This window comes from Danio rerio, chromosome 8 (assembly GCF_052040795.2).
Source record: "Danio rerio strain M-AB ecotype USA chromosome 8, GRCz13ab, whole genome shotgun sequence".
Classification (NCBI taxonomy): Eukaryota; Metazoa; Chordata; class Actinopteri; order Cypriniformes; family Danionidae; genus Danio; species Danio rerio.
Window position 1 is genome coordinate 32,740,701 of NC_141028.1, and position 23,059 is coordinate 32,763,759.

The following is a 23,059-nucleotide window of genomic DNA, read 5'->3' on the forward strand; positions in this document are numbered from 1 at the left end:
ATTTGAATTCTCGATAGTTATTTATGAACACTTTATATTCATATCACACATTAAAAGCAAATCTTTTCTAAAATCGTGGTCATTAACTTCAGTTTCTGAACTTGCTGCTTTCCAGACACCATTATTTTAACCAAAATATAAATTACATCTCTGACTATCTGAGATTTAGCATAGATATAAACATTGCAATCATGGTTTTTCAATAGTATTTTCTCACAAAGTGAGCAGTATGTAAATACTATTTGTTGTTAATTTTGGCTCATTTTGAACCCTGAAAAATGGACCAAAAATAAAAAAAAAGTGTAATTATTTATAAATCGTCCACTGTTGTTGAACACAAAAGAAGATATTTTGAAGAATGTTGGAAATCACCAGCTATTGACATCCACAATAGGAACCAAAATACTATGAAACTCACTCTGAAAATCTTCGTTTGTGTTCAACAGAAGAAATAAACTTCTGAGAATGAGTAAACAGAATTTTTCTTTTTGGGTGTACTATTGCTTTAACGAGCCGATATTACACTTCTTAGTCAAGTATGACACCCTGACCTCTCTGTATTCTTCATTTGCAGACATCCCGTTTAGTGGGACTCCACCTCCAGCTTATGTTTACGATGGCGATCGCGGGGATGACCAGCGTTTGCAGTCTGACATTGTGTCCTACTCTGACGACCCTCTGTTCTCTCCTCGCCTTCACCCGAAGGGCCGAAGCATTAGAGAGACTCCTTCATCGGGGTCCCCAGAGTCTACTAAATCAGTAAGATACTAGCTTTGATCGGTTGTTTGACACCAAAAGTTATTTTAAACATACACATTATTTGGTGGATGGCAAAACCGACAAAACAAAATGAACACAGGCATTAATTATGTTTTGTCTTTATATGTACAGTATATGTTTAATTGTTTTGTTCTATTGAATCTCAAAGTGCTTTAAGCTATTAAGTTGCATTTTATGAATCACCAAGATTCATCAGCTATCAATCTTCATCTAATTAAGCATCTAATTGAATCTAATGTTCTACTGAAGATAATGATGGAAATGAAATGAGGGTGAGTGAAAGAGCTCATTTTCATTTATGGGTTTTTTCTACTTCAGCTTTTAAGAGCCCTTTAATATTTATGCTTCCATGTAAACTTGTGTACGATCTGAACTTTTGACCCCTGTATCTCTTATCTTTATTCTTTGGGTTGTCTCATATCAGCATATAGGATTATGTTGTCCATAGCTGACATCTGTAAAGCTGTACATGAGCGGATTTGAGGTTTTACAAGGATTTACCCTGCTGAGGAAATTCCTATAGTCTGGTACGGCATGTGTGTTTTTGGCTGAACCCTAAATGCGTTTGTGCTTTTCTTCAATCTCTCACTCTGGACATTCCCAGTCGGAACTAGATGCGGAAAAAGGCCTGGAGATGAGGAAATGGGTGTTATCTGGGATCCTGGCCAGTGAAGAGGCCTATCTCAGCCACTTGGAGGCGCTCTTAGTGGTGAGTAATGCAGTTTTCCTGCGTCTGTTTTACTGCCAGGTTTCTCACTAATAAGGGTCAGAGGTCAATGTTCTAATACTGCTGAGGTTTGCAGATCACTCTCCAGATGGACCCTCTTTGACCCCTTGTTTTTCTTCACAGCCCATGAAGCCCCTGAAAGCTGCTGCCACCACCTCTCAGCCCATGCTAACCCTCCAGCAGATAGAAACCATTTTCTTCAATGTGCCTGAGCTCCATGAGATACACAAAGACTTTTATGATGGTCTGTTACCCAGAGTGCAACAGTGGAGCAACCGCCAATGTGTGGGCGACCTCTTTCAGAAACTGGTAAGCTGTGATTTTCTATTTGGTCTGTTATAGGGCTGCAACTAACGATTCTTTTAATAACTGATTAATCTGTCGATTTGTTTTTTTATGATTAATTGATGAATCGGATAAAAAAGTGCAAACATGTCCTTAAACATCCCTGAGCTGTTATAATAATAATAATAATTAAATAAAAGCTAACTTAGAAGTTTTGTCCTGTTTTCAATCCAAATATCTCAAAAATATTAAATCAAGATACAAACAAGACAGATGAAACAGCAGAAGAATTTGTCTTGTTTTCTGAAAAAAAAACCCACCTCAGAATTAAGTGATTGTTTGCTTTAAACAAGCAAAAATAGTTGCCAATGGAGTAAGAAAAATAATCTTAATGAGATATAATCTTAAAGAGAGGTGTTAAGCATCAAGAGAAACGCTTTGTGATGCTACAGGTAGAACAAGACTCAACACTGTGTGTGTGCAGGTGTGGTGTATTTATAGTCCATGTAATCAGTTTATCATGATCCTCTGGCTGTGTGTATGTAATCAATGTAAAACAGGAACAGGTGTGTGTGAGGTGCATGACAGGATTTATAGTTTGTGTAATGGCAGAATTGTAGTCCAAGTAAAAGTTAAGATTCTTCAGCGATCTGCCGTAGTTTTAGGGTAATAAAGCAACCCAACACTGGGAAATGCCCATACACACTCTTTCATACACTATGGCTAATTTAGCTAATTTAATTCACCCGTACTTTGGACTGTGGGGGAAACCGAAGCACCCAGAGTAAACCCATGCGAACACGGGGAGAACATGCAAACTCCACACCGAAATGTTAATTGACACAGCCTGGGCTCGAACTAGCGACCTTCTTGCTGTGAGGCAACCGTGCTATCCCCTGCACCACTGTGATACCCCGGGGCTAATAATACTTTTTTTTTGACTAAAACTTTCATTTTAGCCAACACTTGTCTAAATAAATACAAATAAAATCCTTAATTTAAATTAAAATGCAATTTTCTGAATTACTGTCTTACAAAGTATGGTATGAAAATTCTATAAAAAATTATTGTTATTACAATAAATTATTAGTGTTGTTGAAAGATATTCTGATATCAGAGTTGTTGACAACAGTGTTGTTGAAAGATATTCTGTAAGGATGGGACATATACAATTACATAATGAAAATATACATTTAGACATTTAGATATACATATAAATATATACAATTACATAATGAAGAAATCTGTAACAAATAACCAATAACCAGTGTTACATGTATAAATAAATGTGTGCATTTTTATGTGTTTACATTCAATTTTGTTGACTATTTCAAGTGGTGAAAGGCTTGAGCTCCACCTTTTTTGCACTTCTTCTACGAGTGATGTCACTGGGGGTAGGGTTAGGGGTGGGGTTGGTGTACGCATTAAAACAGCTTAAAGGAGGAGGAGCGACAGATCATGCTCCCCCTCGCTGGAGCTCAGCTCTCCTCAAATGGCTCTGCAGCGAGCACCCTCTCAACTATTTGTTGACTTTACAGCAAAATATGTGAATAATGAATTAAACTGAAACATTACTTAAAATCTAATAAATATTTATTTTTATTTATAGACACTATTATTTGTCCTCCTGTGAAATGTTTATGATTTTTTGCAAGTGATGTTTAACAGAGCAAGGACAATTTTCACAGCTTCGAGAGACTTGTTTCTTTTAACCTTAAGTCTTTAAACTTTAACTTGAAAATAGTTATTAACTATTTTGTTAAAAAATATTGAAAAAATCTTCTCTCCATTAAACAGCAATTGGAAAATAATTATACCAATAATTCTGCTCTCAACTGAATATAATATCATAATAAATGGATTGCTCATACTGCCTACCATATGCTCTGTTATTAAAATGGCTGCTTCTGTTAACTAATAATATGCTTGTGTTACTGTTAATCATCATAACATCTGAATTATCCCCTCTCTCGCTGCCACATGCACGTGTTTAATTCGAGTAATCCATACATGATGTTTCTGTCAGACCACCGAGAGAGATTTTTGGGAGACGGTTTATAACGGCAGTCATCATCAAAGCATGTCTCAATGCTGCTCCCTAAGGAAACGTTCCTTTGATAAGTGGTTTAGTGAGCTTCACGAGCTGCAGCCACATCATTCCATTCAACACAATTAGCTGTGGAAACTGAAACTTTACCCCCATCTTTATAGATGCCCGCAGGACTTGATGCTCACGCAGATAAAAGCTTTTCAGAGCTCCATGACTGCATGTAAAGCAGACAGGGGGTCCTGCTCTGAGATCAGTGGGGCTGCGCTTAAAAATGCTGGGCTTGAAAGGTGTTCGGATGTTGTAACAAGGGGTGTAGATCAGGTTTCTTTGCAGTATTGGTTTTTATTTGAATTGCATGTTTTTCCTTAGAACGAAGAGCATTAAAGACAAAAATCCCTTTTATAAGAGGTATGCGCACAGTTGTGTGGCAACCGTGTATGAATATAGCCAGCCTCTAATGGTAAAAATGTATTAATTTTATTTTTTAGAATCACACTTTGTAAAAACAAAAAGAAAAAAAACAGAAAGGCCCAATTCTACCCGTTACCCATTCTCCTCACCCCTCGTTTTGCCCATTCATGTGAAGGGGTAGGGGTGTCCCAATTCTCTTTAGCTTAAAGGCGTAGGGTTAAGGGGAAGGGCTAGATAGCCCTTGAAACTGATATTTTTCTGATATTTTTTCGAAACCAAGGGATACGAAAATTCGCCAGAATACATCGTCTAGAACGGCAGCATGGCTGCACACAGAAGTATTTTTTTTTTCATCACTGCGAATTTTTACAACAAAAAGGCATATGTTTTAATACATTTATATAGACATTCATGATTTACTGTCATGCCTTTTTAAAAACCCAAAATAAAAAAACGCTAAATTTTGCTATCTATAATCCATAACAATAACTCTCATACAGTAGAGCTGCACGATTAATCGAAAAAAGGTTGTGATCTTAATCCAGCATTTCCACAGTTATGACAATCATATTTTCAAGTTCAGGAGAGAAGCAAAGGCGGCCGCACAAATCTTCGTTATTTTACATACATTGCTCATGTGTACACCTCCAAATGGTGTTGAAAGAGTCACATACTGTATGTATAAGGTATAATTCACCCAAAAATGTCATTTCTGTCTTCATGTAATGATGTATTCACGGCCGCGAAATCACACTTGATGTGAGCTGACCGTGAGCTGTTACCACAGAGAGGGCATGCGCGCGCCTGTGAATGATGGATGAACAGAACTTGCATAGGCTGTGTAAATAAAAGGTAATAAAGTTGTGAATAACGTTCAGTTTGTGGTACAAAGTGATCATTTAGGAGCTGCGTGGGAAGTATGAACCACATTTAGCAATGAAAATGAAACTGAAAACACGAACATCATTTAAATAATCTTATCACATCGCGTTTTAGAGTTATGATTACGACAAGCATTTAATGTTTTTCTTTCATAGCAAACACAACAGTTTTATGCATAAGAATAAATGTTTAACAGTATGAGTATACTGGAACTACTCTAGTGTCACGATCCGGTAATGGGAAAAAGGAGCGAGGACCCAAGCGCAGAGTAAAGTAGGATTTATTAATAATAAAATAAAATAAAAGGCAAAAATAAACAACCCCGGAGGGGGAAAACACTACTACAACAAACAATTAAACAAACAAACAAACAAACCTTGACTGGGCAGGCACGACAAGGCAGGGCTGGACACAGCAGGACAGGTAAACATCGACAAAATATGATGACAAACTCGCACAGGACAGCAGACATAAGGGGTTTATAAACTGTAGGAAATTAACACAAAAACAGATGAACATAATTAACTAAAAATGGGTAAACAAGGAGGGTGGGACAAGACAATAGACGGGAGAGCGCATGACACAGAGAGACAACACAAGCCATGCGCTCACATAACAGGACAAGAACATGCAGCCAATGAGAAAACTCATTAACCGCATGTTCATGACAACAAACACAACACTGAAGCACACGACAAAAGCACGTGACCACAATGTAAACACAGAGCCACGTGCTTTGACAACAGATGCAAGACACGAGCACACGATGAATGAAAACACTCACCGTGCGCTCACACACGCAGCGTGCATGCTTCATCCCAGCGCCGACCAAAACCGAAACCAACAAGACTGAGACGCTGGGAATGAAACACCACGCTGCAGACAGACGAAAACACAAACACGAGTACAAGAGCGCACGCGCCTGAGGGACGCAGAACTCGCGCGCGGCCGCATCAAGCAGGAGCGCGCACACTCTGCGTACACCCACGACGACGCGCGCGCACACAGAGACAGAAACCGGACCAGACATGGGTAGTGTCCGAGCTCTGCCACCAAAACAAGAATTTACAAGACCAGAGTGGCAGAACCCTGACATCTAGCCTATATAATGTTTAATATAATGCAAGAGGGAATCTGATATTGACAAATGTCTCATTTTACCAGTAGAAAAAAATGGTCTAGTAATGTTGTCATTGACAGATTGCATATCTCAAACATAATTCAACATCAGAATTATGAATAGTTGTATTCTGATGTCATCTCTGTGCAATAATGACCAAGACAAATTTAAAGTCTGTTCAAGTCCACCATTTCAAGTCTATACAAAAGTTAACATTTTAACCAACAGTAGAGCTACACATATTATTATTGTTGCTTTACCATATGTTTGAGAAATAACAATAATAATAGCCTGTTCATATTAACCTTTATTTTACATCTATAGAATTGTGAGAAAATTGTGATCTTGATTTTTAACCAAAAACCATGATTCTCATTTTAGCCAGAATCGTGCAGCTTTATCGTACAGTCCCACAACATACTTTCACATCTGTCACTCAGTGACACTTAGATACCCTGTCAGAATTTTCTAGTGGCTGGGAATTAGTTTTTCACAGTGTCTGGTATAATGTTAATGTTGTTTTCATGTGTTTAGATGAATATGGCCACGATAAATATAAAAAAATAACGCAACTGGAATAACTACAGCAGTTGCCGTTGTCGATCTCATATGAAGCAAGAGATCGCTATGACATGTGCAGGTGTTGTAGTGCTGTCTCATTTTTGGGGGGTTAAATTTGAAGCCGTTCCCCTTCACACTCTGTTTCAAGTGCCAAGGAGAAGGGTTAAGGGTAAAAACATAGAATTAGGATTGTGCCTTTGATTGACATTCTCCCTTTGTACATGTCATCAGAGGGGGAAATCCCACCCATTAGTGATGTTCTCTCCCTCATTAGCATAAACAGCCCTGAGTGAGAAGCAATCTTAGGCCATTAGAGTTTTCATCTCCTGAAGATAATGTCAGCAATCAAGAGGCATGCTGACATCTTTATTCAAGAGCACAAACTAACACTGTAGTCTCTTGTTCTGTGAAACTTCTTTTGATATTTTCAAATTTTCACAGATATAGGGCTCTATTTTGACGGTCCATGCGCAGAGCGCAAAACGCAGGGCGCAAACGCTTTCAGGGCGTGTCAGGACGCGTTTTTGCTAATTTAAGGATGGGAAATCTGCCTTGCGCCGTGGCGCATGTTCTAAAAGGGTTGAGTTTATTTTCTTAATGAGTTATAGGTGTGTTTTGAGAATAAAAAAAATAGAATCTCATCTCCCATTCCCTTTAGGAGTCGTAGGATTCGTTATTTACAGGACGCAAAATAAGTCTAAGTGGAAAAAATGAGCATTTCACAAGCAAACAGTTAACTGTTAACAGTTTTTTTAACAGAAAACTGTTAAACAGAGCATCTACTGCGTGAGAATGAGAGATAATGGATCACTTTCGCTCTTGGATAGGGAAACCTTTACGCACAGACATCAATTAGTCTATAAATAAATAATTTTGTTTGTTAAGCGCAAATATTCGTTTCAAAACTATTTCTAAATTCAGTTCTAATTTCCAGCAAACTAATAAATGAATAATAAGAGCAAAATGTGCTCAAAAACCTGAGTTATATCCTAAAACACATGCTGTGCCCTATATGGTCTAAAACCTGACAGGTGGGCAAATCTAAGCTTGTTTTTAATAAAACAAATATACATATGGATATAATAAATAATATTGCTAATAATAATAACATTATACAAAAGCAAAATGTTATGAATGAACTGAAAAAGCCTTCCGAGATGAAGAAGACATAAAAGCAGTGGTTTTTCATATTTATGTAGGCTAGAAAATAATGTTTTGTAATATTTTAATCCTTTATATTTATATTCTATATCTATTCTTATTATATCCTATATATATATCCTTAATATTTACATTTTTTCATCTGTAAAGATATTTGCCTAATGCTTTCTTGTGCGTATTAAGCAGTGTGTAAGCGAGGCGCAACTCTGCGCCGGAGTTTAGACCGGGTTAGTTTTGGTCTAATGAAAAATCTATTATAGATTCTCAAAATAGCAACGCGCCAGCGGTCCGCCTCAGAACGCCTTCCTTTTTAGACCAGAACGCCTATGGGCGCACATATGAGTGCTAATGCATTTGCAATTTAAACAGCGTAGCACAACGCCTCAAAACGACTCTTGCGCCAAGCTGAAACTACCAAAAGACTACTGCGCCACGCCTTGCACCACACTGCGCCGGGTGTATGATAGGGCCCATATTGTTAGTCCTGTTTTGAATGCCACTATGATGACACATAGGCATTTGTAGCCCCATCCTTATGAAAAGAGCACAAACTCATTTTAATTTTAAGCTACAGTCACAAAAATGGCACAATTTTTATGGATTTTGAAAATATAATTTGAAAAGTTTCTAAATTATTATTACTTAAGTTGATATATTTTATGCTATGTAATATTTAAAATATTTCCAGAGCAACAGAATGATTTCTGAAGAAGATGATGCTGAAACTTCTTGTAAACGCAACAATAAATTATATTTTTAAAATGTATGAAAATAGAAAGCAACTATTTGGAATTGCAGAAATTTTTCATAATATTTCAGTTTTTAATGTTTTTTTTTAATTATTAATTGATTTCATTGTGGGCATCATTGAATGTTCTCCCCGAGTTGGTGTGGGTTTTCCTCTGGGGGCTCCGGCTTCCCCCACAGTCCAAAGACATGTGCTGTAAGTTAATTGGATGAGCTAAATTGACCATAGTAAATAAAGGGACTAAGCTGAAAATAAATTAATCAAATTAATGATTTCACCCCTCTATGTGTAAAACACACACCCACAAAAACACACACCCTGGACGAGAACTACGCCACTGCAAAAATACACACACACATTCACAAGTTAAACAGCATGGCATACATACAACAATATAATTTATTGTTAACCAAATTGGAAATAAAACATTTTAAGTAAATAATATTTAACAAATCTTACAGACCACAAACAGTTGGATCATGTCGCTTGTGACTTAAACTGCAATATGAATTTGTCTAATAATTATCAATATATATCATAATTTATTTTCTATTACAATTTTAATTTTAAAGTTTTCTTAATTACATAATACATCATCCCTTAAGGGGTTTATAATTTATTTAATATATAATTTCACTTCATCATACGCATTCTCAATGTAATAAAGCATTTATTCAGAATACCGTGGCATGAAATGATGCAGGATTCCTTTCACCAATACACTGTAAAAAAAAAAAAAGCATTGACTCAACTTGTAACTGTAAGGCAACTTGCTGCAGAGAATTTTTTTAGTTGACTCAGTACTTGGGTATTTGGGTTTAGAGTTGAGTCGACTCAAAAGTTTTGGATTCAAATATTGAGTCAACTTTTTTACAGTGTATGCAGAAAAACTTGGAGCAGACTTGGAAAGGAGTGATTTCTGAATTCTGTGAGCAAGAGGGGGTGATTGTTGTCCATTCACAAACTTTAGTGTTTTCTCAGTTAATGTTTGGGTTAGAGACCTATCGGCAGGATCTACAGCCTGCCCTGTAGCTGTGAATTCTGAGGTCATTTGACATAAGCCTCTTCTTTGTGATAAAAAAGCATTGGGGTTGAGCAAGTGTGGCCGGAGGCTGAATTTATTCAGCTTTTATTTGGATTGTTAATCCCACATGGATTAAATTGTTAGCTTTGAATACCTGTGGTTATTATTTGAGGCATTAGTGACGTGTAGAACTGAGCATTTTTGCAGCTTACTCCCTTATATTTGTGCATTTACATGTGTTTGAGCTGTGATTCTATTGCGTCAGTATTTAAGAGAATATGCCATGCTGTTTACCTTGTGAATGTGGGTGTGTGTTTTACACAGAGAGGGGTAAATAAACAGGAAATCCCACAGTGAGACAGTCGCACAGAGTTTTGTGTGGACAGTGAGTCCAGTGTCTGCTTCGTTTCCCAGAAAGCATGATGTCATGGAGGGCTGCATGTGTCTGCCCTGGAAACCCACTCAATGCTGGGCATTCCCTGACCCTCTCCCTTTGGACCGCCAACTCTCAGGCCATAGCATTTACTCACCCCGACTTCTCAAACACACTTAGGCCAGAAATGGGCTGAGATTTTTTTTTTCATACACTCTCAGAAATAAAGGTACAGGAGCTGTTACTGGGGCAGAACCTTTTCAAAAGATACATATTTGTACCCAAAGAGTCCACAGTGGTACCTCAAAGGTGCATTTTAGTGCCCAAATGTACCTAAAAAGTAATTTTGAGGTACCATTATGGACTTTTTAGGGACAAATATGTATCTTTTGAAAAGGTACTGCCACCGTGACAGCTCCTGTACCTTTATTTCTTAGTATAATTACATAATTACACATAATTACATTAAATAAAGAACTGGATAATAGGAGTCATTTATTTATGAATCAGGATACACTGGTGGTCATTTTCTATGTTTTTGACTCACTAAAATTAACCTGTTTAAAAGAGTCATTTGTTTGTGAATCTTCATAGTCACGTTGAACTTGTTGATTCTCTAAAATGATATGGATCTGAATTGAATCCGCCCAAAAAAGTCATTTGCTCATGAATTGTGTTGTATTTTTTTGACTCACTTAAATGAACTGGATCATAAGAGTCATTTGTTTGTGAATCAGGATACACTGATCATTTTCAAAACATTTTTGATTCACTTAATCAAACCTGCTCAGAAGAGTGATTCATTTATGTATCTTGTTGTATGTCTTTTGACTCACTTTAACGAACTGGATCTCAACAGTCATTTACTCATGAATCAGGATACACTGGTCATTTTTATATTTTTGACTTACTAAAATAAACCTATTCAGAAGAGTCATTTGTTTATTATTAATCAAAATACACTGCTTATGTTAAAGGTTTTTGACTTACTTAAATGAACTGGATCATAAGAGTTAATATTCCTGAATCAGGATACACTGATTATGCTTTTTGTTTTAGACTCAATAAAAATGATCCAGATCAGAAGAGGCATTTGTTCTGCACTAACAACACTATGACAACTCATTAAAAAGACATTTTTTTATTTCACAGTACTACACCATATTTTTGTTCCCTTACCTTCTATGCAATCTTATATTTCTAACTCAAATACAACATAATGTCTTTTTACCATGAAACTGGGTCTGTGTCCTCAAAAAAACCCTTTCTTCAGAGTCTTTGGAAAGGGCTTCTCTTCATTTAGATGGTTCTTTTCACTCCTTTAACAAGTATTCATCTTTTGTCAGTGAGCGGAGTTAACAGCACGATGTAATCCGTCTTTTTTCTGATCACCGTGTAATGATGGTCATATTCTGGATGGCTCACACGTTTCCCCAGTTGCAGAATAATGGCTGTGTTGAAGGAAGTGCTTAACCTCTGTCTCATGACAAGCCCCATCACAAGTCCTTCTCTTATTTAGCCCAGTGTTGGCAGCACTCGAGATGTTGCCATGGAAAATGCTTGTTATCTGTGCCCATTTCACAGTTGTTGTCTTTTGAATGGTGTTTTTTTTCTTCTTCATGACACAAACGGTCATTCATTTTAAGGACATTTTAGCTTTGTTTACCCCAAGCCACTTCTTCTTTGTTTTATTGTGCATTCATCCTCTCAATATAATTTTCCAGAAGCTCTCTGGGAAAAAGAGTCATTGTGCGTGAGATAAAATACTTTTTATTAAGTTATATTTATCTTGATCGTTTATGTTTGTTTGTTTTTCTTCACAAATCACAAAATGGCTTTAGATTAATGTATTTACTTTAATATTTAGTTTTGTTGTTCCTGTTGTTACAATTATACAATAAGCAAAGTATAATAATAATACAGTAATTCAATTATCACATATAAAATTATGTACTTTAAATAAAAATGGGGGTGACACGGTGGCTAGCACTGTTGCCTCACAGCAGTAAGGTCACTGTTTCGAGCCTCGGCTGGGTCAGTTGGCATTTCTGTGTGGAGTTAGCTTGTTCTCCCTGTGTCATGTTTCCTCCGGGTGCTCCGGTTTCCCCCACAGTTCAAAGACATGCGCTATAGGTGAATTGAATAAGCTAAATTGGCCATAGTGAATGTGTGAATGAGTATGTATGGATCAAGTGTGGCACACGCCTTGTTTTGAGTTATGCTCCCGGCCGTTAGATCGCCCCTTGGGGGCTGGCTGCAGTACAAGTCATAAACCCCGCCTCCTCCGTGTTAATGACCGATACTTGAGCCCAAATAAAAAAAAATTTATTACACTTGCAATAAAATGTCTTGAAAGATGGTTCTGGTCAATGAAGGCACTTGTTATCAAGCTGAAATAGGTGCAGTTTATTTTTGTAAACAGTTTGTTTTAGCCAGTAATTTACTGCTAAAAAACTGTCATCAGGATTGACAATTGTGATTGACAGCTTCTCAAACTTGACCATCTGAGCTTCGGACAAAGCCCCTTTAAGGCAAGTCATTTTACTTGGCGGTCATCTTTGAAACGCCTCTTGGGCAGTATGCTTGGGCGTTCTGTCTGAATGTGGAAACATCAAATTCTCCAAAATTACTTGCCAAGCTTACTATTGAATTTCATTTGAGGAATCACCAATAAAACTCAGCTGTCTCTTTAGTTTTATTTCTAAAGGTCCAAATCTCACAAAATCTACAGAAACTCACGTCTGGTCCGAGCCCTGCCCCCAGAGTATCATCAGTCTACAGGCATCAATAATTGGCTCCTGTTCTAGAAGGCGGGCTTTTTTCACCATATATCGATCAATGATTGGCTCCTATGCTAGTAGGCGGGGCTTTATTCACCATATTGACTGTTACACTTGTAACCATTCAATAAGATATGAGTGACATGTCTTGTGTATTCTATAGTCTTTGCTTCCGGAGGAGATTGAAGTGTTATTATTCGATTTCTGTGTTACTTTACCATGATTAAAATGAGTTCAGCAGTAAACTATACTTTCTGACATACAGGATCTGGTGGAACACTGTTTATTTGGTAAAGTGAGGGCTTTATCGAGCTTTATTATTAGTTTGCTGATACATGCCTAGCCATGACGGGGAAAATACAGGTGATCGTTATCTAGCAGTAATTCTCTTTATGGGTCTGAAATCTTAATTAGGAAGACAAAACTAATGTTAGCCAATCTCCACATTCATCTCCTGTAACATTATTTGAACTTAAGGACGTCTCTGACATTTTGAGTTTCGGCATGTTATGAGTTAATCTACTGAATTTGCTGTTATACAATATTAATGTTCTAGTAGTAGATATAACCAATAGTGCTGTGAATGTTATATTATTTATATACACCATTTTCTGTTGGCTTTTTATTTGAAAACACCTACTAAACATCAAAATGAAGGTAAATTCTTGTTTGCTGGATATTACGGCATGGAATAAAGCAAATGAAAACGGAGGCAAAAAATGATAAACAATATACAAACAATGTTGCAGCAGCTGATAGGCCTACAGTATGTCATATAGATATCAGTTGATGCATTAATACTGATAAGTTTATTGTACAAATTAATAAGGATTATTTCAAATAGTGCAGGGATGGGATGTATTAATATCCTATTGAAATTTAGAAATCTTGCTGTATTTATCTTTTAAACGCACGATTTTTCCTGCATGGCAAATAGCTGTCCATGGGGTGTATTTTGTATATTTTTATCTAGTTAAAATAAACCTTTCTAAAAATGTATGAGTTGTTTTATATGCTATTTTCCATATTTTACATATAATATTTCTACCGCTGTGAAGATAAGAAATACCATCAACCCGTTATAAGAGAAATGTTTTTTTTTTTTTTTTTGTGCTCATAGCTTAGTCTAACTTAGGCTAGAGTGTTTGAAAGATTTTTTATTTTCACAGTCCAACATGTATTGCTTTTATTAAATGATTAAAAACAGCTTACATGACAAAGTTTTAAAATCATATATTATTACATGTTTTAAAAAACAAGTGCTTATATTTATATTAGCGAGCCTTTGTTATAGTGCAGATACGGACGGTCAAGTGAGAAGTTCGGGGGGCGTGGTTGATTTGATGTACAAGCGTTTGGTTGGAAGCTTGATTCCTCAGCTCCGCCTCTAGCTCCACCTGGTAGTCCCTTCTGCGCATGCCCAGGCTTCAATTTCAGCAGTTCTTGTTTAACGGGAAAAGGCGCTGTTGCGTCATCCATATTTTTACAGTCATTGGTATGGATGTTTCCCTGTACTTGGTTGCAGCTGGAGGGCATCCACTGTGTAAAACATATGCTGGAATAGTTTGCAGTTCATTCTGCTGTGGCAACGCTTGATGAATAAAGGGACTAAGCAGAATGAATGAATGAATGAATATATTCAGAGACTAGTTAAGAACTTTATTTTGCATCTGTGTCAATATAAATTGTGACCAGATAAACAAAAAGTTATCATAATTTATATTTTACATGGATATTGAAAGCCTTTTATCAACCAGCTACATCACTGTCATAGTTTATGATGAGTTTTATTGTCTTATTAATGGCTCGGACTAGTATTTGCTTATCTTTGAATATCAGAAACATGTCAACCGTGCCAAAACAGGCCACGAAGGGCTGCTTGCTCCCCCTTAGTAAGCAGAATCAAGCAGACGTAGCATGCATGCATGAGTAATCCGCCTCCAGCGCTCACTTTTATCTATAAACACCTTCTCCCTCACTCTCTCTTCTGTCGTTTCATCTTCCCACTCAGGCCAGCCAGCTTGGCGTGTACAGAGCTTTTGTGGACAACTATAAGATTGCAGTGGAAACGGCTGAAAAGTGTTGCCAAGCCAATTCTCAGTTTGCTGAGATTTCAGAGGTCAGTTTTAAGCGCTTGCATTGTGCGCTTGTCAAAACAAGAGCTGGTATCTTGGTAAATTTATGTATTTGTTTACCGTTTCACCTTCAGAATCTGAAAGTCAAGAGCGCCAAAGACCAGAATGCCAAGCACTCTCTGGAAAGTAAGAGATTAAGATGATTCATTTTTCCACGTCTGTGTTTAGTATTCTGATCACTCGTTTGGTTTTGTCGTTCTCAGCGCTGCTGTATAAACCAGTGGATCGGGTCACTCGCAGCACACTCGTCCTCCATGTGAGTAAAACTTAAAGAGCGCGCATTTGATCACCACTTAAACATTTTTCATTTGGATTTCCCATTGGCTAAATCAAGTTTTTGTCAATTCCAGGACCTCCTGAAGCACACCCCATCCAGTCATCCAGATTACCCTCTGCTGCAGGACGCCCTCCGCATTTCCCAGAACTTCCTCTCCAGCATTAATGAAGAGATCACACCCCGCCGTCAGTCCATGACAGTGAAGAAAGGAGAGGTCAGTGCCAGCCAGATCAAAAACTGTCTAATGTATGTACTCACATTTTTTGAACATTTCCTCATTTTAGAAGTCCATTGAGCCGATCTCTGGATCTGGCGAGAGCACCTTTAGCTTAGCTTAGCATAAATCATTGAATCAGATTGGACCATTAGCATTTCACTTCAAAATGACTACATTTTTCCTATTAAATACATTTTTCCAATATAAAAGGCTTGCAACTTCTGTAATTATATTGACCATGAAAAGATAATATTTTCTAGACTAATATAGCTATGAACGATAGTCTCATTCCAGCGTAATAATCAGGGAACTTTCCTGCACTGCGTGATATAATTGCACCCGCTGCAGCCATGGTATTGCCTAAGTTTTTTTGATAATAGTTATTGTGAAAAGCACTATACAAATGAATTTGAATTGAATTAACCTATGCTGGAATGTATAGTATAGTATAGTATAGTATAGTATAGTATAGTATAGTATAGTATAGTATAATGTAGTGTAGTATAGTTCCTAGCCATACTGGCCTAGTTTTCAACCTTTTAGGACACATGCCCCCCATTGTTTGTCCAATTTCACTCGTACCTCTCCACCAGCCCTCATAATGCATGTGTAAACATCATTCACACATTACTTGCTGCATTTAAAGTGTGCATAATAATTAAATTGAACCATAACTATATAGCTTGCCTGATTCAGTGTGATGACTGAGCCTGTTTCTGTGAGGACAACATGCTAATCCGTGGTTGGATTCCTGACGTGACTAAATCATCTTCCACTGACAATAAGCGTGAGCCTAGTATACCTGCTTTTGATGTACGGACATGCAAAAATTGCTGCTTCGCAAAGCCAAGTTTGCAGAGCCCTGACAGTGTGGTTGAGTCAAACGTTGAGTACGTTTACATGGACATACTCTGATTTTAATACAGTTAAGACAATACTCTGGCTGCGTCCGAAACCGCCTACTACTCAGTAGGCACTGCATTTAAATTTAAACGTGCTACTCGGCCGTTAGAAAAGTACGTTCTATACAGTATGAATGTGAAAAGTATAAATGGAATTCGGACTTACTATATCCGCCATTTTGTCATGGTCACGTGACCTACCTGCGTCAGTTGCGTTGCTTCAGTCCCATTCATGAATACTCTCACGGGGCATTATGGGATAGCACAGCATGCATGGGATGCACACTTCAGAATCTTGCCGGAAGTAGTAAGTCATCCGGGTACTTCTCGCCTACTGATTTTCGAATTCTATGAATTCGGACATACTACTCGGCTCGCATACTGATTTTAGCGTACTATATAGTATGGAAGTATGCGGTTTCGGACGCAGCCTCTGTTTAAGAGTTTACCATGTAAACAGCGATTTTTGATTACCTCAATCCGACTAAAGTCATCATTAAACTAAACAGAAATGGAATTAAGACATGTGAAGTTTGCATATGTTAGTGACATTATCGATGTCTTGTAAGACTCTTTGCCACGTTTTGCAAAAAGATCCACACACACGGCTGTCAGTAAAGAAGTATTTTCTTTCCATTTAGTGTGCAGTATTAAATTAAATTAAATTAAAACAACTCTTCCACCAGTCCTTACCAAACTCGTGTCCAATACCTCAGTTTGTCACAGGGGCATGAATCAAATGTTCATGAGTGAAAGTGAAACTGCCGAACTGAAGGTAAAGTCGAAAAATTAAAGATGAAACACCCAAAATTACATGAAACTGCATGGAATACAGTCAAATAGCATGAAACGTGGATAGCCTGGTGGCGCAACATTCAAAAAGCCCTTCATGTAAACATCTTATTTATAGTACTGTCTTATTCAGATTAAGGTAAATAACTGGATGTCCATGTAACGTAAACGCACTGCGCACTGGTGGTGGATGAGAAGATTCCCTCCTACAGTATGTGTAAAGCGCTTTGAGTGCCCAGAAAAGTGCTATATAAATGTAAGGAATTATTATAATTATTCATGTTATTATTATTATTATTTGATCTTACTGGAATTGTTCAAATATGGATTTGTTTGCACAAGCTCTGCATTTTATCAAAAACATGTAGGCAGATGAGGTTATTAAAGAGATAATTCAACTAAAACTGAGATGTCATAATTTACTCACCCCTTACTTGTTCCAATCTTGTATGAGTTTTTTTTTTTTCTGTTGAACACAAAAGAAGACATTTAAGATAAACTTTGTAAACCTGTAACCATTGACTTCTATAGTTCTTGTTTTTTCGTATATGGGAGTTGTTGGTTGCAGGTTTTCAGCTTTCTTCAGATTGTCTTCTTTTGTGTTGAACAGAAGAATGTAACTCATGAAGGTTTGGAACCATTCGAGAATAAGTAAATTATGGGCCAATTTGAATTTTTGGTTAACCATACCAAAAGTAAACAGATTTTTCAGTTGTCAGTTTAATTGTAGTCGAGCTTGTAGTCATTTGTTTGTGGGTTTTTGTAATTATTTAGGTAGTTTTTAACGCTTCAGTTAACATTTCTTTCAACTCGAGTAAAAAAGCCAGCCCAGGCCAGGCCAGAAGGAAAATCCTCTCTCTCAAGCTTCTGCAATTATCAGTAATATTTTCAGAAATATTCATTGGCTCACTCTAGTTACAAAACACATGGGTCCCGTCAACAATATAATCATCTCCCGCCTTCCTGTTCCCCTTCCTCCATTATCAGAGGTCACTTTTGCGAAACGAGAAGTATCTCAACACCCTTCCCCGCTTCAGAATGAACACAAACCCTCTGAACCATGAGTCAGCTGACCTGATCCTACACTTCCTCGCACATTACTGGAAAACCGTGTGGGAAGTGACTCTCTGATTGTAGTCTTGTGAGCATTTTTATTACAGAAAATTCAGAGAATGAGTTCAGAGATAGCGATTGTTTATTATTTGAATGATTACAAAAATGTCTGACAAAATAATCTGATGGGGAACAATACAGCTGACTTAATCATATTTCCAGTAAATATTTGTGCTTTGATGAAAAAAAATATATATTGCTTTGCTGGAAATCGATGATAAACATCATTACACGAATATGTGATAGTATTAATAAAAATACTTTATTTTAGCATTCATCATTACTGGTAATCATCGCCAGGCCCAAGATATATCTGTTTCTCCACTGAGTTGCGATATGCTCTTATGACTATTAATGGTTTCTGAATTTATTTTATCATGGATCACAAAAGGAAAAGTTTCATTTTATAATGTAATGTTGTGAATAATGTTGAAAGCTTTCTGTCTTCAAACAATATATGTCTATACAAATAAAAATTGAGACCAATTGAAAATTCGAGCTAAATTTACAATATGTTGTTATTTATTTTTAGTAAAGCATTTGATTCTATTCTTTTTTGACATATTATACATATATATTCATGTAATATACGTAATCACTGTTTGTATTACTGTCAAATATGTCATTTTAATTTCAGAAGAATAATTGGATCTATGTTTGGTGTAATATGCCTGATTTAAAATCACAACAAATAAAAAATGTAAATAAAATTCATGAAACATTTAAAGAGTAAGACAAATATTACTTTTATACTCAAACCTATATCTAACAAATCCTGTAAAACTGACAATTTTCAAGTCTCTTATTTTTTTCCATAGCCATAAATATATATATATATATATATATATATATATATATATATATATATATATATATATATATATATATATATATATATATATATATATATATATATATATAAAATGACATTATCCGTCTTTTTGTCAGAAAGATGCCTAGAAATTTATAATTAAATTATAAAAATCAAGTGATTCTATTTTTTTTTTTTTTTGTGTGTCGGGATCATATAGTTCCATGCATTTATTTGTGTTACGCTCACCGGTCACTTTATTAGGTACACCTTACTAGTTCTGGGTTGGACCCCCTTTTGCCCTCAGAACTACTTTAATCCTTCGTGGCATGGATTCAACAAGGTACTGGAAATATTCCTTAGAGATTTTGCTCCATATTGACATGATAGCATCACGCAGTTGCTGCAGATTTGTCGGCCACATCCCAAAGGGGCTCTATTGGATTGAGATCTGGTGACTGTGGAGGCCATTTGAGTACTGTGAACCTATGGTCATGTTCAAGAACCCAGTCTAAGATGATTCACGCTTTATGACATGATGAAGCCATCAGAAGATAGGTACACTGTAGTCATGTTGCCTCTCTATCAGCTCGAACCAACTTTAAACATAAGGCGTAAACACACACTCGCTGAGGCCAGGTCACAGGTCAGAAACAGTGTTTTGAAGGCATCTACACACACACACACACACACACACACACAAAGAGAGAGACAGACATTAAGGGCATGAAGAGAGCAGATGTCTTTCACATATGTCACACACCCTTCAATTAGAGACAGTTCATTCGGTCACTCAAGAGTGCAAATGCACATCCAGTTGTAAAGGATGACCTGAGAGGGAAGGTCTTGTAGGAATCATACTGTATATCTTGTATATACATATAAACCCCTACATTTATACACAGCTGGGCAGACAATTTATTTAATATCATACTTCATTAATTACATTAAGAATTGCAAACAGTTTTCTAAAATCTTGTGTTTAAAATTGAAAATGAGGTATTATTTTCTTTAACATTTATTGTAGAGCCCTGCACTGGCCTTAAATCTAAGCCCAAGCCTTGCCCTTGTCCAACAGCTTATCAATTTTTGGCCTGTGGCCGACCCGAAGCCGTTTTTTTTTCCGCCAAACAGCTCATGCTGTTACAGCCATTAAAATAGACCAGATTTGTATTTGATAGAAAGTTGATGCTTTTTCGTCTGGTATTATCAGAATACTTTAGAGAAATGTTTGGAGGTTTTTCTTTGTTTTTTTTTTAAGTAGAAGTTTCTGTTTTTAAATGACATTGATATCCAAGCGGTATGTGTTACACATTGGGTTTACTCAAATTAATGTTGTGCATTGTGCATAGCCAGTTGGCTCATCATTTAAAGTTGTCACAATTTGAAAAGGTGACTAGACGTTTGCGTTTCCTCTAGTGTTTATCATAGTTTTAGGTTCTCCATTGCCAATTTTTGTCTTTATGTTCTCCATTATGCGTGGCTGGAAATCTCTATGCGCAAGACATCACTGGAGCTTCTGGACCGCACGCATTAGATCTCATTAAACTTTTTAAAAAGTTTTTTGTAAAGCAGGCCTGAAGCCCGATATGCATGCTAGCTATATGTGGGGCTCTAATTTGCTGGTTTACATTTCTGGCAACAAATCTGAACAAAAAAGTGGGCTTTTTTTTGGCATGTTAGACTTAAGAGTCAAAAAGGGGGATTTGGGTATCACTCCATATCTTTTAAAATACTGCAAACTGAATTTTTAATAGAATAAAATCAGACAAATCATTTATGACAATATGACTACACGACTATATCCTTTGATAAAATGCTTCAAAATTTAGATATGAATAAAACTCAAAACTAAAAATAAACAAATAGACGGGAAGATTTATGACTACTAGAGAGAGGGAGAATCTTTTTGAGAGAACAGAAATAGAAAATATGTGTAGAAATTAAAATTTACACTGTAAAACCCCAAAAAATAAAGGTAACTGAAACCATTTGAGGAAACTGATTGCTACAAACCATTTAAGTTCATAAACTAATCCTAATGAGTACTTTGAACTGAATCCATAGTAAATGAAGCAATTTGAGAACAGTAAAAGCTGATGAAAGAAGAGAACTCAAACAAGCTGAGTACCTTAAAGTCCAATAAGTTAAGGCAACTCAAACTGTTTGAGGCAACTGATTGCAACAAACCATTTGAGTTAAAAAAAACTATTCTATATGAGTACTGTGAACTTACATCATTTAATAACTTAAGTAGTGTTGTATTTACGTATTTAACTCATTACCTTCAACACTTGAGTTCAAAACTATTTTCAAATGAGTAGAATTAACTTTCAGTCAATTTTAAGTTAACTACACTATTTTCATTTGATAAAGTTAACTGTTGGGTTTTACAGCATACAGACACTTTTGAGTGTTTTTTGTTTTCTTTAACCCAAACTGGGTGAAAACTGACCGGCACGTTTGTGTTGAAGACAAAGTGATCTATTTAATATTGTTTTCAGTCCATCTAGAGTTATATATGGATGTGTTTTTATATTATTCGTACTGTGAATAATCTTTATGTCTTGTCATTGCTGAATAGTCTCAACCCTGCTCACTTTTTTTTATTTTCATCCCATCTAGCCTTGCTTGTCCGAGGTTGAAACCCCCTCAGGCTCCCGTCAATATCATGAAAATAGCTCGTGTGACTCACCCACAATAGCGCAATTTCTTAAGTGTGTCAGGCCTCCTTATGAGTGAATGAGTCGGAGTCTCTCATTGGCTGCTGCTCCTGCTCACCTACTTTAAATGACCTCAAGCCTCAGGGAAAACAGCGACTGCCACCGATTGTGAAGGGCAGCCAAACGATACACGAGCGCCCTCTATTGGTGAACAACTGAAACTAAATGGTTCAAGATTTAAAAAAAAAAATTTATATATATATATATATAACATCGTGGATGATTACAATTTTGGAGTTGTCAGAATATTATTTTCCATTCCTATTTGACTGTGGTTACTAATTTAAGTGTTTTTTTTGTGTGTTTAGTGTAGCTTGTTTGTTTTATTTCAGCATATATATATATATATATATATATATATATATATATATATATATATATATATATATATATATATATATATATAGTATGGGTTTGAGGAAATGTTAATAGGTGCTGTTTGTTTGTTCAAACACATTTTCAAAACTCTAAACACAATTAGTGTGGCCATACCATTCACACATTCCATGTTGTTTTCACCTGATATGCAGTCAGTGAACACATTTCCACACTGCTTATATCTTCTGAAAAGACAAGCTATACCACCCAACAAAATAACACACAACATCCCTTAATAGCAAAAACAATATTCCTAACCTTATACAGTATAAAAACCTCTGCTTCTGCAATCATATCAATTCAAAAACAATATCAATATCAGAAATATATCTCAGCTGATAATAAACAAACAACTAAATAATTGACACAACGCTGATTTATGTTTTTATGTTATTTATGTTTTTTTATTCAGAATGCTCTTGTGCGTTTCATGGATATTTTGTTCACTGGAAGCAGTACTGTAAAACTTGCTCTGTTCTATCATACCATGCTTTTACTGTACCTCCTGTAGTTAACAGTAAAGGGACAAAATCTTATTTACTCTTTACTGGAATGCTTTTGAATGGAAACTTTACTGTACCTGTGGACATACAGTACAGTTCCCAACCAAGACATTTTGTCAAAATGGTGCATTGCATGTTTTGCATGCAAATACCTGTAAAATTGTAACAGAATTCTCTACAGATGATGTAATGTCAACAATAGCCAGTGTTTTGAAACCTGCTGTACTTTGATTGACTGCATGTACCTGTTGAAGGGAAAACAAGTGTTAATCTTTGACAGAATATTTTCATTTTGAGTCAGATTTT

At 36.4% G+C, this 23,059-nt stretch overlaps 1 protein-coding gene across 4 annotated transcripts in view; it reads left to right on the top strand.

The window, feature by feature from the left end:
• si:dkey-91m11.5 overlaps positions 1-23,059 on the top strand; it is a 95,337-nt gene that overhangs the window by 44,867 nt on the left and 27,411 nt on the right. For 3 of the 4 annotated variants that reach the window (XM_087263498.1, XM_087263499.1, XM_087263500.1), the window contains exons 3-9: positions 575-759; positions 1,385-1,489; positions 1,631-1,816; positions 14,914-15,021; positions 15,112-15,163; positions 15,241-15,293; positions 15,388-15,528. In XM_087263498.1, the coding sequence (XP_087119624.1) occupies positions 575-759; positions 1,385-1,489; positions 1,631-1,816; positions 14,914-15,021; positions 15,112-15,163; positions 15,241-15,293; positions 15,388-15,528 (830 nt within the window). The remainder of the gene's footprint in view (positions 1-574; positions 760-1,384; positions 1,490-1,630; positions 1,817-14,913; positions 15,022-15,111; positions 15,164-15,240; positions 15,294-15,387; positions 15,529-23,059) is intronic. The other variant, NM_001123253.1, reaches the window with a different exon arrangement.